The 15,816-nt window shown below is 47.3% G+C and overlaps 1 protein-coding gene across 2 annotated transcripts in view; it reads left to right on the forward strand.

The window, feature by feature from the left end:
- ZC3H3 (zinc finger CCCH-type containing 3) overlaps positions 1-15,816 on the forward strand; it is a 201,882-nt gene that overhangs the window by 121,810 nt on the left and 64,256 nt on the right. For both annotated transcript variants that reach the window (XM_065832570.2, XM_071803739.1), the window contains exon 5: positions 14,355-14,548. In XM_065832570.2, the coding sequence (XP_065688642.1) occupies positions 14,355-14,548 (194 nt within the window). The remainder of the gene's footprint in view (positions 1-14,354; positions 14,549-15,816) is intronic.

Below are 15,816 nucleotides of genomic sequence, written 5' to 3' on the forward strand. Positions count from 1 at the left end.
GAACAGGAGCTGAGGGGAGACCTTCTGATCTCTGAACTGCCTGAAAGGAGTTTGGAGCCAGGGGGGTCAGGCTCTGCTCCCCAGGAACAAGTGCCAGGAGCAGAGGAAACGGCCTCAAGTTGCGCCAGAGGAGGTTGAGGTTGGATCTGGGAACAATTTCTTCCCCAAAGGGCTGTGGGGCATTGGACAGGCTGCCCAGGGCAGTGCTGGAGTCACCAGCCCTGGAGGGGTTGAACAGACACGGATATGAGGTTCTTAGGGATATGGTTTAATGCCAGTGTTGGGTTATGGTTGGACTCTATGATCTTGAGGGTCTCTTCCAACCAAAATCATTCTATGAAATGAGATTGGTGGCATAATATCTCTCACAGGGTACGTATCCTATGGAGGGACAACCAGCACACTGGGGCGGCTTTGGCCGGTTTCTGGTACTTCGTGGGTCTCACAAATCATAACACTCATAGGAGAGGAGAGGTCAGAAGTGATTTTACAAGGCGGCTTAATTGGGATGCGTGCCTACATTCCTGTGGTGCTGGAGGATGGAGAACCCCCCACTTTCAGGATGATGACCTTAGCAGGGCGAGTCCTTCAGCCAAACAAACCCAAGGCAAGGGGTGGGCCACCCTGTGTCCCTTCTCCCTGTCCTTGCCGTCAGGATGAGAAGAACCACAGCGCTCAGTAAATCTGCTGGTGCGGCGGCTCGCGTGGAGGTAAAAATGATCCAGGAGGGGAGACACTTAGACCTGCACAATACAAACGGAATTTGACAGCCCCAGCGCACCAGGGAAATCACCTTAGTTTAGGGACAGGGGTTTCAATGCATTCAGTAACACTTGTGATCTTAAATTAGTTCTGTACCTGTATCAGCCGATGGCTTTTTGTTTGTCCCTTTGTCACCAGCGTCTTGCTACTCAGTTATGGTGATGTTAGGAAGGGAGATGCCAATTAAACTAACGGCATTAACAAAACTTCCAAATGTAACAGGAAAACTCTGTTGTTACCCCCAAGTGATTAAACCCGCAGTCCATATCCATCTATAATAATCCACTTTGGTTGTACTGGGGAATTCTGCGAGTCAGGAAAATGCAGAAACAAACCTTCTCCTGGGGACATTTGCTGCCCTTCTGGGTGCTGTGACCCCCAGCGTCACCCTCTTCTGCAGGAGCGTCCCACCGCACAGCTCATCCAAAGGACTGAGGGACAACAAACAGTTTGGGTAACAAGAGGATGGATCATAGAATCACGGAATCATTGCAGTTGGGAGAGACCCTCAGGACCATCGAGTCCAACCATAACCCAACTCCAGCACTAAAAAGGATGAAAGGGAGGGAGGACTCTGTCCACTGGGGTGACAAGAGGCGTTTGAAGCCTCCCATAGGTGAAATCAGCTGTGTGGTTGAACCCATTTGGTGCTGTCTGGACAGTCCAGCTCCAACTGGTGAGCTGCCCTGAAAGGGGCCCATAAGAAAGATAGGGACAGACTTTTGAGCAGGGCCTGTTGTGATAGGGCAGGGGGTGATGGTTTTAAACTCAAAGAGAGGAGATTCAGGCTGGACATGAGGATGAAATTGGTTACAATGAGGGTGGTGAGAGCCTGGCCCAGGTTGGCCAGAGAGGTGGTGGATGAACCATCCCTGGAGACATCCCAGGCCAGGCTGGACGGGGCTCTGAGCAACCTGTGCTGGTGAAGATGTCCCTGCTCATGGCAGGGGTGCCACTGGATGAGCTTTGAAGGTTTCTTCCAACCCAAATTATTCTGTGATTCTATGACTACGATTATATGATTCCTGCCCTCCCCCCCGACCATGCTGATCCCTTAGTGCAGCAGGTCATGACTCCTATTCTTTCCTCCGTTCTCCGTGCATGGCACTTGGAGCTGTTTTTGCTGCCAGGTTCTTCATCGCTCTTTCCAAAATGAGTGGGGTTGCAAACAATAACAGTGATTTGGCAAACAACAGTGATTTGGAGCAAGGAGAAGAGCTCTCTAACACTGCTGTAAGCTCCTTGAGGCGATAACTGTATCTCCTCTGTGTTGTGCAAGGTCTTGGCGTGATTTAAATACTTTCCTTGGCACATGGGTTCACCCTCACCAAAGGACCGAGATGGTGAGCCCAGCACTGTGGGACTGCCAAGTGCAGCATGAAGCCTTTGCTGGCACGTTTCTGGGAGGCAAGTGGGAAATGAAAGGGAGAGAGAGAAATGGTGATAAATTTAGTGAGAGAAAATAACGATGAACTAGAAGGAAGGGATGTCAAACAGGGACCTGCACAGATAGGAGGAGTGGGCCCATGCGAACCTCATGAGGTTCAACAAGGCCAAGTGCAAGGTCCTGCACCTGGGTCAGGGCAGCCCCCAGTATCAACACAGGCTGGGAGTTGGATGGATGGATGGATGGATGGATGGATGGATGGATGGATGGATGGATGGAAAGCAACCCTATGGAGAAGGACTTGGGGACACTGGTGGGTGGCAAATGGGACATGACCCAGCAACGTGTGCTCACAGCCCAGAAAATCAACCATATCCTGGGCTGCACCCAGAGCAGCGTGAGCAGCAGGTGGAGGGGGTATCCTGCCCCTGTGCCCCCATGTCCTGAGCCCCCCTGAGCTCTGCGTCCAGCTCTGGGGTCCCAGCACCAGCCAGACATGGAGCTGTTGGAGCGGGACAGAGGAGGGACACGGGAATGGGCCAAGGGCTCAACAGCTCTGGGGAGAAAGGCTGAGAGAGCTGGGGGTTCAGCCTGGGGAGAAGCTCCGGGGAGACCTTATTGCAGCCTTTTTGTAATTAAAAGGGGCTGATAAGAAAGATGGGGACAGATTTTGAGCAGGGCCTGTTGTGATAGAATAAGGTGTGATGGTTTTAAACTAAAAGAGGGAAGATTCAGGCCAGATATAAGGAAGAAATTTGTTACAATGAGGGTAATAAAACGCTGGCCCAGGTTGGCCAGAGAGGTGATGGATGAACCATCCCTGAGACATCCCAGGCCAGGCTGGACGGGGCTCTGAGCAACCTGAGCTCATGAAGATGTCCCTGCTCATGGCAGGGGTGGCACTGGGTGATCTTTATAGGTCCCTTCCAACCCAAACCATTCAATGATTCTATGAAAGCCGCTCAGTTGTGGTGTTTGACCGGTGAAGCCCCTCGTGTGAGGGCAGCACTGTGTGTCCCCCATCTCATGCTACTGGTTGAGGCTCTTGGGAAAACGAAGACACGAGCTGGCGCCTGAGTTGCTTATGAGCCATGTGTAGCCCAAACTGTATCTTTTTCTGCAGGCTTAATTAGGCCTTTTTACAGGCCTAATGCTCCAGTTTTTAATCCCCAGCTCAGAGCAGGATTTGTGACACTGGGGACGTTTCTGTCTCTGACTCTCTCCGAAGCTTTGTGGGTGGTGAATAAGGATCAATGTGGCTCTTGCACAGAATGAAAATATGACATATTTAAAACCATGGCCAAAATAGGGGATGTTGAATGACTCTTGTAGTCCAGATGGAGCTGCTGCTGGGGTGTTTTTGGGGTGGGTGTAGAGTCAACATATGTTGGCTGCCCTTCAGGGTCCAGGAATGTCCCCAAACCATGTGTGGGATGTGCTGGTGGCCTTGGCTGTGTGTGTCATCGTGCACCATTGGGTGACCCTACCGTGGGGAGCTGACACTCACAGTGGGTGAAAAGCTGGAGACTTATGGAAGCCTTTCATTTCTCACCTGTCAAAACTCAAAGGCGTTGCTTAAGGAGACGTGTCCTTCTGCGTCTTGGCCATGAGGACTCTGTGTGGATCTCATCCCTTTCCTGGTTCTTCAGCTTCAAATTATGAAAATGGTCTAGAGAAACGGATGAGAAAATCTGGGATAAAGCAGAGCAGGGCCTGATCCTAGAAACGGGTCAGGAACCCCCAAGAATTTCTGCTGGTTCTTCCATTTTCTTAGCTGTTACCAGCCCAAAGAAGCTTCCTCGGTTCATTTTAGTTCACAAAATCACAGAATCACAGAATGGACTGGGTTGGAAAAGACCTCAGGGATCATCAAGTCCAACCCTTGGTCCAACTCCAGCCCATTGACCAGATCATGGCACTAAGTGCCATGTCCAGTCTCAGCTTAAAAACCTCCAGGGCCGGTGAGTCCAGCACCTCCCTGGGCAGCCATTCCAATGCTGACCACTCTCTCTGCAAAGAATTGCTTTCTAATCTCCAGCCTCAATTTCCCCTGGCAGAGTTGAAGCCCATGCCCCCTTGTCCTATTGCTGACTGCCTGGGAGAAGAGCCCAATCCCCCCTGGCTAGAACTGCCCTTCAGGTCGTTCTAGAGAGTGCTGAGCTCACCTCTAAGCCTCCTCTGCTCCAGACTGAACAAGTCCAGCTCCCTCAGCCTCTCCCCATAGGGCTTGTGTTCAGGTCCCTTCCCCAGTCTTGTTGCTCTTCTCTGGACCCGCTCCAGTTCATCTGGGCTAGTTCCTGGCTGGCTCCAGGGCATGGGGAATTTGGCTTTGCCCCCAAACACCTGCAGAACTGTCCGGGCAAAGCTGGGTGCAGAGGCACCCCATGGATATATCCTTGGGTTGTCAGGCTTACTTTAGCTTATTTTGGGGTTCACCACCACTGTAATTCCCCCTCAATGAGCTGCCAAACCTGGTCTTTTCCCAGAAATGTCCCATCTCCTTTCTTAAAGTGTGTAAGGTTTGAAGAGTTGGATGTCACTGTTGCTGCCCCAGTGCCCACGCTCCTGCAGCTCGCTCAGAAATGTCCTTGTCTTCCCATGGTCTGGTTTGGTCCTTCACAATGAAGATCAACACAGCTGCTCCAGTATCAGCTTTATTTTGGGTGAACAACTGGAAAATATTTGAATCAACACTGGAACAGGTTGGCCAGAGAAGCTGTGGATGCCCCATCACTAGAGGTGTTCAAGGTTAGGTTGGATGGGCCTTTGAGCAACCTGGTCTGGTTGAAGATGTTCCTGGTGCATCTGTGGATGGATTGGATCTTTAAAGATCCCTTCCAACCAAACCATTAGATGTTTCTAGAAAATGTTACCCATCGGTTTAGTGCTTTGGAGAAGTCACTGCAAGGAGTTTACATGTAAACGAGGTTCTTAGGGACGTGGTTTAGAGGTGGACTTGACAGTGTTGGGTTAACAGTTGGACTCGATGATCTTAAAGGTCATTTCCAAGTGACAGCTGGGGTTTTGATTGTAGGATGAAGTAATGGGTTGAACTGTGAAGAAGAAATCCATTGAGATAGCTTCAATAACAGCTTTGGCAACAGCACGCAGGAGAAGCTGAAAGCTTTTCAATAGATGGAGAAAACATTAGCATTTCAAAGACAGTTGGTATTGTTAGTCGATGATCCTGGTGGCTTTTCTGTTGGTGTTAGAGCTTCTGTGGTGCTGAGCATGGCACATGGAATCATAGAATCATTTTGGTTGGAAAAGACCCTGAAGATCATGGAGTCCGACCATAAACCCAACCCTGGTACTAACCCATCTCCCTGAGAACCTCATATCTGTGTCTGTTCAACCCCTCCAGGGATGGTGACTCCACCACTCCAGGGCAGCCTGTTCCAGTGTTTGATAACCCTTCAGGTGATGAGATTGTTCCCAAGATCCAGCCTCAACCTCCCCTGGCACAACTTGAGGCCGTTTCCTCTGCTCCTGGCGCTTGTTCCTGGGGAGCAGAGCCCGACCTCCCCTGGCTCCAAGCTCCTTTCAGGCAGTTCAGAGATCAGAAGGTCTCCCCTCAGCTCCTGTTCTCCAGCTGAACCCCCCAGGTCCCTCAGCCGCTCCCATCACCCTTGTGCTCCAGCCCCTTCCCCAGCTCCGTTCCCTTCTCTCAACTCGCTCCAGCACCTCAAGATCTTTCTTGTGGAAGGATGTTCAGGGCCATGGGAGGAGAGGGCTCATGCCACCAGGGCTGCCGAAGGGGGTGAGCAGCTGAGTCTTACCAAATCCGGCACAAATGGACCGTGTCATGGTGGCTGGTCATCTCCTCTTCCACTGTATCACCATCACACCTCAGCGCTACCCACCAAGTGAGCGATCCCATCCCCATTAGTTCAACCCCTTGCATATGACTGTGTAGCGCTGTCACAGCTCACTCTGATTTAATTGCTGGGGTTAATTAGGATTTAAATCCACGAGATGGAAACCCTTGATTTCAATCATCAGGTCTAGTTTTGTTCCCTGTCTTTATTCACCAGCTGGTTTTTTGCTGGAACCTTTATTCTCGTTGGTTGATAACCATTATATTATACTTGCAACTATTTCTCCTTCGCAAGTCAGGAGGATTTATTAGGTAGGTACATCTTTATTTAGGTAATTAGGTTGCTAAATAGGTACTCATTGAGGTTCATAATTTTTCCCAGGTTTGAAAATGGTAAATGAGATCTGTGCTGGATTATTTTTTGAGCTTAACATTAAGCTGCATTTGAATGGAAATTCTGATTCAATTGAAGCAAAATAGTTTTTTAAAGTGTTTGTTTCGTAATTAGAACTCATTATTGAAAGTAGAGGATTGTTTATGGATAAATTAACAGGTTATTGCTGGTCACTATGTATTAAAAACTAATGGATCCCCTGTATTTGTTTGTATATTGGAAGAAGACACGTGCGTTTCTATCTCCAATTTCCAGTCACTTTTTCAACCTCTAATATCATACTAAACTAAATTATTTGAGTAATTCAAATCAGGTTCTTTCAATAGACTGAGTCTTAAAGTAGAAAGTGTTTGAGATTTGACCTTTTTATTTTGAAGAAGAAAGCAATAATATTGATACAGATTCCATAAATCAAACATTTTAACGGGGGAACTGATGCAAGAGCATCGGTTATGATCCGCTTTTTCCTCAGGAATGAAATGCCAGCATGCAAATGTGATTTCTTACTATGTAAGGATTACTTAAAAATATATATATATATAAGCCAAGCCTAAAGAAGATATCCAGTAGTAAAAGAAAACCATCCTCAAAAGCCACTTGTATTGCCGCCAGCGCCAAGAAATCCTCTCGGTCTCAGCTGGCTGAAACGCCGTCGGGATGTTCTTGCTCTGCTCTTGGTTTTGTGTTTCATTTCTATACATCAGCTCCTCGGGTATTTCAAATCTGGGTGTGTTTCTGCGTTCGTGTGGGGTTTTTTGAGCAGGTGGTCTCGCGCGTTGAGTGCGCGAGGGTGTTGAATCTGAGCATCTCCTGCAGCTCTGGGTGCCCGTGGGGTGAGTTGTTCTTGTTGCTCACTTTCCACATTGGCTTTGAAATCCCTCTATTTTGGTTCTATTTAAGGGGGGGACATATTTCAGTAGCGGTTCTTGCTGACTCTTGGCTGAAGTTCTGGTGGTTTTCTTCCATTTTTAGCAACTTCACTGTGTTTGGAGGCAAGGAAGGTGCATTGAGTTGGGCATCAACTGACCATTGTCTCCATGTTGTCTTGCTGAGCCCTTTTCGCCCTCTTGGCCCAGTTTTTGCTTTGAGTTTACTGGTCTGTTAGATGTCAGGCATTGGAACAGGGTGCCCAGGGCAGTGGTGGAGTCGCCATCTCTGGAGGGGTTGGACTGATGCGGAGATGAGGTTCTGAAGGACATGGGGTAATGGTGGACTTGGTCGTGCTGGGTTAATGGTTGGACTCAATGATGTTAAAGGTCTTTTCCATCTAAAACGATTCTATCATTCTATGAAGGACACAGCGTCTTGATGTTTAATCATGGGAAAGAGAATAAGAATAATCAGACTTGGTCAACACGAGCATCTCCAAAGCATCAGCATGAAACGGGCTGACTCGGACAAAGTTGATTCTGCTTCACGGGCTGCAATGGAAGAGCCCAGATCTCAACCTCCAGCGTGTTTGATCCACCCAGGACCTCCCTCCGCAACATTTTTAGTACAAGACACTGTGATTTTCCCATCACACTCATCCCTGGCATTGCCAATAGACCTTTGACAGTTACAACGCTGTTTTTAAACATTTTTATAGCGTCCGTCTACCCCTTTTTCATTAAAAACTTTTCTTCCCCTGTCCACCCTAGAGGTGGGGGAAAGACAACCCTCAACCTTGTGTAGTCAAGGTTATGGCGATAAATTCTGTAGCATTGTCACTTCTATTCGGAGTAAATTGGCTGGCCGCTTTCGGGCTGAAGGGAAGATAATTTGCTGTAGTATTTCAAATGGATTAGAAATGGATTTGAAGGGAAAGTTCATGCCTCCCATTACAAAGGCTAGAAAGAAGACTATCTTAAGGCACTGTTCACACTCTGGCCTTCATTATCCACGCTTAATACCTTTCCTATTTTCCAGCGTTAATGAAATTTCCTGCCGGAGCGAGTCTTCTGGCCGGACGGAAGGACTCTTTAGATCCGTGGGCTTGTGCGGCAGAAAGGGAATTACAAGCCCTTCGTGTCGAGGGCCCGACGTATTCTTCAGGTCCTTGGCCTGGCTATTATCTCATTAATTTTTATCCTCTTTTCTCAATACAGTTCATTTCCAAAGGCCGTCCTTTCCATTAGGGTAACAATTCAACGGGGAGCTGTGATACCGTCGCCGATGAAAAGCGACGGGGCGTTTGACGCGGTTCCTCGCCCTCCGTTACAAGCGACCGGGCCCCACGGCCACCGGGTCGGATGTCACTAACGAAGAGGGGGACACACACCCATGGTTGTGTTGGGGCTTTGGACACACATCAATGGTTGTGTTGGGGCTACGGACACACATCAATGATTGTGCTGGGGCTATGGACACACACCGATGGTTGTGTTGGGGCTGCGGACACACATCGATGGTTGTGTTGGGGCTTTGGACACACATCGATGGTTGTGTTGGGGCTACGGACACACACTGATGGTTGTGTTTGGGCTACGGACACACATCAATGGTTGTGGTGGGGCTATGGACACACATGGATGGTTGTGTTGGGGCTATGGACACACATGGATGGTTGTGTTGGGGCTACGGACACACATCGATGGTTGTGTTGGGGCTTTGAACATACACCAATGGTTGTGTTGGGGCTATGGATACACATCGATGGTTGTGTTGAGGCTACGCAACCATTTGGGAGCAACAACTTGGCTTAAGAAGAAAATAGAGGTTTCTGGTGGGTAAAGGTTGGGCGATTAAGTTTCCATGCAGCTCAGGTTCCACTGTGATTTTTCAATATAAAACATATTTTGCCTGCAATTTTAAATCTCTTATGGCTCCTATAATATAAGTAAATATAAGAAATATTCTAATTAATATGATAGATAATATATATCATAAATATTCTAATAAACAGAGGGTGTTTTTCGTTTCTCCCAAGAAACAAGTGATAGGACCAGAGGAAACAGCCTCAAGTTGCACCAGTGGAAGTTTAGATGGGAAATCAGGGAAAATTTCTTCCTGGAAAGGGCTGTTGGGCATTGGAACAGGCTGCCCAGGGCAGTGCTGGAGTCACCATCCCTGGAGGGGTTTAAAAGATGCGGAGATGAGGTTCTTAGGGACATGATTTAGTGACAATGTTGGGTTGACATTTGGGCTCAATGATCTTGAGGGTGTTTTCCAACCAAAAACAAATCTGTGATTCTATGAAATAATATTCTATAAATAATAGATTTGGCCAATAGGTGCGTTCAGCTACCGAAATCCCCTGCGAAGCATTGTCACCATTTCCCGGTGAGCAGCATTTCCAGGCTGCCCAGGGAGGTTGTGGAGTCTCCTTCTCTGCAGCCATTCAAACCCGCCTGGACACCTTCCTGTGGAACCTCAGCTGGGTGTTCCTGCTCCATGGGGGGATTGCACTGGATGAGCTTTCCAGGTCCCTTCCAATCCCTGACATTCTGGGATTCTGTGAACCCTGCGGTGTCCGACTGCTCCAGCACGTGGAGCGAACGCAACAAAGCGAGAACATAAATATCCTGAAGGTTTGGGGAGAGGCAACCAATTGGGCTCTTAAACTGGTGCTTAAAGCAGCCAGATGAGCAGCCCCTGGGGCTGTGCACAATTTGGGTTTAATTGGATTTTATTGCTATTATAGCGACAAGACGGGTATTTTTCTCCTATGTTATTTATTTTACACCCCATTGATGGTAACTTTTTATATAAAGATATAATATATATAATTCATAGAATTGTAGTTGGAAGGGACCTCTAAGATTATCTGGTCCAAACTTAGGAAAAGAATAAATAGTATAAGGAATATAATAGAGTATTCCATTTATATTCAATATGTTGAAATGTATATGCTCTGTAGAAAATATAAATAGATATATAGATATAGAAAGAGCTATATAGATAGATATAGACCTATATGTATAGAAACATATATCTGTATATATAATATACATCTCTACATAAAGATAAAAAATATATTGTTGTATATATAGATCTATGTAGAGAGATATAGAGTATATATAGGTATATAATATAGTTTTATATATAACTATATAGCAGATATATCTATATATAGTTTAAATATTATATGGTGTATGTGTAGATAATATATCTATTTAAATATCTATCTCTCTAGTTACAGATATATGACATCAGTGTGTGTGTATAGAGATATAATCTATATATAGAAATATAGAATATATAAAGACATGTAGAATTTTAGAATAGTTTGGGTTGGAAGCGACCTTAAAGATCATACAGTTCAGAACCATGCGGTTATATATAATGTATATATTTTAAATATAACTATATAGATACATATTATATATATTATACATATTATATATTATATAGATATATATTATATATTTATAAATTTATGTAATATAATTTAACTATGTATATCTATATATGTCTATATAGGTCTATATAGATTTCCCAGTGCCAACCAGGCTTTGTATTTCTATCAATTATCTCTAAAAATTATTGAATATATATATATATTGAATATATATATTCGATATCTCAATAGATATTATTGAATGTGTGTAATTCAAGAGATGTATATTGTATATGTGTTCAATAGTATCTAGAGATAATTGATAGGTAATAATATCTAGATTTTTAGATATGAGCATCTATTATTCTATATGACTTATAGATCGTGGAATCATAGAGTAGGTTGGGTTGGAAGGGACCCTTGAAGACCATCTAACCCAACATCTTCCATGAGCCCAGAGCTGGATGCGGAGCTCCAGGGGGTCAGGACATGGGGCAGAGGCGCAGAATCCAATCATCTACCTACTGATCGTTTATTACTTTATATATTATAATCGACTACATTATAATCGACTACATCCATGACGCTCCAGGTCCTGAACCCTCGAGGTTTGTCATGAACTGTTGGGTGACCCTTGTGTCCCTCCTCCCACCGCCACCACACAACGATGCTACCGCTGCAGCTTTCTGCAAATAACCTGCTTTTGTAAAAACATTAAGACTCTCCACTCCTCCCTGGAGCAATTTCATGAGGACCAAGCCCTGGGGAGACTGGAAGTGGGACAGGAGCTTCGTTACGAAATCCCCTCATCTCAAGGCATATCAGGGATAAGAGGGTCATTAGGGGCAGTCAACATGGCTTCACCAAGGGGAAGTCGTGCTTGACCAAACTCATTGACTTTTATGAGGACATAACAAGATGGATGGATGATGGCAGAGCGGTGGACGTGATCTACCTTGACTTGAGTAAGGCATCTGACACAGTCTCCCACAGCATCCTCACAGCTGAACTGAGGGAGTGCGGTCTGGATGAGCGGGTAGTGAGGTGGACTGCGAACTGGCTGAAGGGAAGAAGCCAGAGAGTCGTGGTCAATGGGGCAGAGTCCAGTTGAGACCTGGATCCAGTGCAGTGCCTCAGGGGTAAGTACTGGGGCTGATATTATTCAATATATTCATCAATGATTTGGACGAGGGAATAGAGTGACCGTCAGCAAGTTTGCTGATGACACCAAGGTGGGAGGAGTGGGTGACACTGGGAGCTGTGCTGCCATCCAGAGACCTGGACAGGCTGGAGAGTTGGGCAGCGAAAAATTTAATGAAATAGAACAAAGGCAAGTGTAGAGTCTTGAATCTGGGCGGGAACAACCCCAGGTTCCAGTGTAAGTTGGGGAATGAGCTATTAGAGAGCAGCGTAGGGAAATGGACCTTGGGGGTCCTGGGGACAGCAGGGTGACCATGAGGCAGCACTGGGCCCTTGTGGCCAGGAAGACAATGGTACCTGGGGTGGGTTAGAAGGGGGTGGTCAGTAGGTCAGAGAGGTTCTCCTGCCCCTCTGCTCTGCCCTGGGGAGACCACACCTGGAATCTTGTGTCCAGTTGTGGCCCCTCAGTTCCAGAAGGACAGGGAACTGCTGGAGAGAGTCCAGCGCAGCCACCAAGATGCTGAAGGGAGTGGAGCATCTCCCGTGTGAGGAAAGGCTGAGGGAGCTGGGGCTCTGGAGCTGGAGAAGAGGACACTGAGGGGTGACCTCATTCATGTTTACAGATATAGAAAGGGGGAGTGTCAGGAGGATGGAGCCAGGCTCTTCTGGGTGACAACCAGTGACAGGACAAGGGGTAATGGGTACAAACTGGAACACAAAAGGTTCCACTTAAATTTGAGAAGAAACTTGTTGGGGGTGAGGGTGTCAGAGCCTGGCCCAGGCTGCCCAGGGAGGTTGTGGAGTCTCCTTCTCTGCAGACATTCAAACCCGCCTGGACACCTTCCTGTGGAACCTCAGCTGGGTGTTCCTGCTCCATGGGGGGATTGCACTGGATGAGCTTTCCAGGGCCCTTCCAACCCCTGACATTCTGGGATTCTGTGATTCCCTCCGCAAAAATAGTAGAAATACGGGCAGCAATTCTCCGAGCTCGGTAGCCAGTGGCAACAGCCGATGAAATGAATCGGCTGTCATGCTAAGCGCTAGAAAATGTAACGATTACATTTTACAATTCTCTTTTCTATTTTTTTCTTCGCAGCACATGTTCATTTAAAGGTAATGCTCTTCGGGGTTTGCATTCTGCTGATAGGATAGCGGGGTCTTAATTTACAGATATTCTCCAGTAATGCGCGGTTTATATACGTTCTGCTAATAGCATTATGAGCATAGTTTGGACTAATACAAAATTAGAGCTCTAATTTGCATAAACAAATTACTGTTTGGATTAGCGCTAAATGGGGTAGAGGACTGATATTTGAAGAGATTTGATTTGGCTGCAACGGCTCTTGTTTGTATAACGGCGTCGGAACGAAAATGAGCTGGGTGGGAGGGAGGTGGGATGGGGCAGGAGATACCAGGTCATGAACCGGAGGGGGTTTTGGTGGCACCTGAGCCCCTCTGGGACATATTTGCATCACTTCAGAACTTACCAATGCTTCAGAATTACCTTATGGGCAATGCTAATGGGATCTGTCGTCATCCATCTGCCGCATTATGGGTTTTGTGGATTTAGGGGAGAGATGGGGAGGTGGAGAAGGGTCCCCACCATTGTCCACTCAACCCCGCTTGGGTCCTGGGATGATGATGAATGGGGGATGGCGGCTCATCCTATGCAGGGGTGTAGCAAAACCTTTCAAGAACCAGATTTGGGCGGAGGAATAGTATCAATCTTGGCATGGAGGGTGTTGGTCTCTTCTCCTAAGGAACAAGTGCCAGGATGAGTGGAAGTGGCCTCAGGTTGCACCAAGGGAGGTTGATGTTGGATCTTGGGAACAATTTCTTCCCCAAAGGGCTGTCGGGCATTGGAACAGGATGGTGGAGTCACCATACCTGGAGGGGTTGGACAGATACGGAGATGAGGTTCTCAGGGGCATGGTTTGGTGCCAGTGTTGACTTAATGGTTGGACTCGATCTTGAGCATCTCTTCCAACCAAAATGATTCTATGAAACTTGAGTACAGAATAATAATAATGATAGTACCAAGCATATCAAAGCTTGCAGAGCTCCGTAAAACGTGGCTCAGCTCAAACAAGGTCCCACGTTGCGGAATCCCTCATGGGATTCCATCCACGTTTCTTTCTCTGGTTGCTGCTGGGGTTGGAGCTGCCAGCCAAAGGTTTGAGATGGAGCATCAGCCTTAGCTGCATGGACTGGATTGTGTTTTGGAGGCAGCAGGTTAAGAAGCATTGAGGTCAGTGGCAAATATCTGCGGATTTTAGGGAAAAAGCCCCTTTACCGTGACCTAGAAGGCTACGGTTGAGTGAGGACTTGACCTTCAACGCATGTTTTCTTCTCCTGCAGCATTTCTGTGCGTAATTGCGGGATATAAATGGCTTTTTGTTGCATGGGGGAAGCAGTACCTTGAAGGTTGTTTTAATTTTGGTGTAAATCATGAGGGATCAGAACTTGCAAGAGCATCCCTGGTTCCTCCCTGTGTCACCTCCACCCTCCAGCAGCTGAGGATTTGCTCACAAAACAGCAGCTCCTTGCGTTATCTTCCTTAATTTGGGCTTAACTTGACTTTGTTGTTTCCTTGCAGGTCCCCGTTATTAAACCAAACGCGCCCGTCGCTTCAAGGAGGCAAATCCCAGCATATGCAACAGAGATGGAGAAGCAAAGGCTATCGCTGCATCGGCGGCATCATGTACCAGGTGTCGGCGAATAAACTCTCCAAAACATCCAACACCCCCAGCCGGGGCAGAGACCTGAGTGCCAAGAGCCCTGGAAGAACAGGTAAGCAGCAAGAGTTTGTGCTGATTTGCATCCAAAATCCAGCACTGAGGTTGGATTTTAACCGCTTATTCATGTAACTCATCCTTGGCTCTCGCAGGAGCCCAGGCACAAAGGTGATGGGCATCCCAATTGTGCTGAAGCGCATCCCCAGCTCTTCTTGCTGTAGGGAGAATAATGTAGAAGAAACGAAAGGTTTAAGAAAATTGAGGTTTTGCTGAACTCGGGTTTAGTTCAAGCTTGTAGAGACGCTCCGTTAAACTTGTTTCTTTTTTAAACCTGAGCAGAGTCTTGGGCGGCTTCGAATGGCACTGCAAGGTTAAATGTATTTGAGATGCTTATCAAATTACATTCAATATCGACCTAAAAAAAAGGCTGGAAGGATCATTCTGCAGATAACTACGGAACAGGTGTTTTGATGCAGTTACTGGCTTTAGATTTAAATTCAATTAAATTCGTGGTTTCACAGAATCCCAGAATGTCAAGGGTTGGAAGGGACCTGGAAAGCTCATCCAGTGCAATCCCCCCATGGAGCAGGAACACCCAGCTGAGGTTCCACAGGAAGGGGTCCAGGCGGGTTTGAATGTCTGCACAGAAGGAGACTCCACAGCCTCCCTGGGCAGCCTGGGCCAGGCTCTGCCACCCTCACCATGAAGAAGTTGCTTCTCCTCTTTCAGTGGAACCTTTTGTATTCCAGTTTTTACCCATTACCCCTTGTGCTGTCACTGGTTGCGACCGAGAAGAGCCTGGCTCCATCCTCCTGACACTCCCCCTTTCTATATCTGTAAACATGAATGAGGTCACCCCTCAGTGTCCTCTTGTCCAGCTCCAGAGCCCCAGCTCCCTCAGCCTTTCCTCACACGGGAGATGCTCCACTCCCTTCAGCATCTTGGTGGCTGCGCTGGACTCTCTCCAGCAGTTCCCTGTCCTTCTGGAACTGAGGGGCCACAACTGGACACAATATTCCAGGTGTGGTCTCCCCAGAGCAGAGCAGAGGGGCAGGAGAACCTCTCTGACCTACTGACCACCCCCTTCTAAGCCACCCCAGGTACCATTGGCTTCCTGGCCACAAGGGCCCAGTGCTGGCTCATGGTCACCCTGCTGTCCCCATGACCCCCAGGTCCCTTTCCCCTACACTGCTCTCTAATAGCTCATTCCCCAGCTTACACTGGAACCTGGGGTTGTTCCTGCCCAGATTCAAGACTCTACACTGGCTCTTGTTATATTTCATTGCATTTTTCCCTGCTCAACTCTCCAGCCTGTCCAGGTTT

The sequence above is a fragment of the Patagioenas fasciata genome, chromosome 2, assembly GCF_037038585.1.
Source record: "Patagioenas fasciata isolate bPatFas1 chromosome 2, bPatFas1.hap1, whole genome shotgun sequence".
Classification (NCBI taxonomy): domain Eukaryota; kingdom Metazoa; phylum Chordata; class Aves; order Columbiformes; family Columbidae; genus Patagioenas; species Patagioenas fasciata.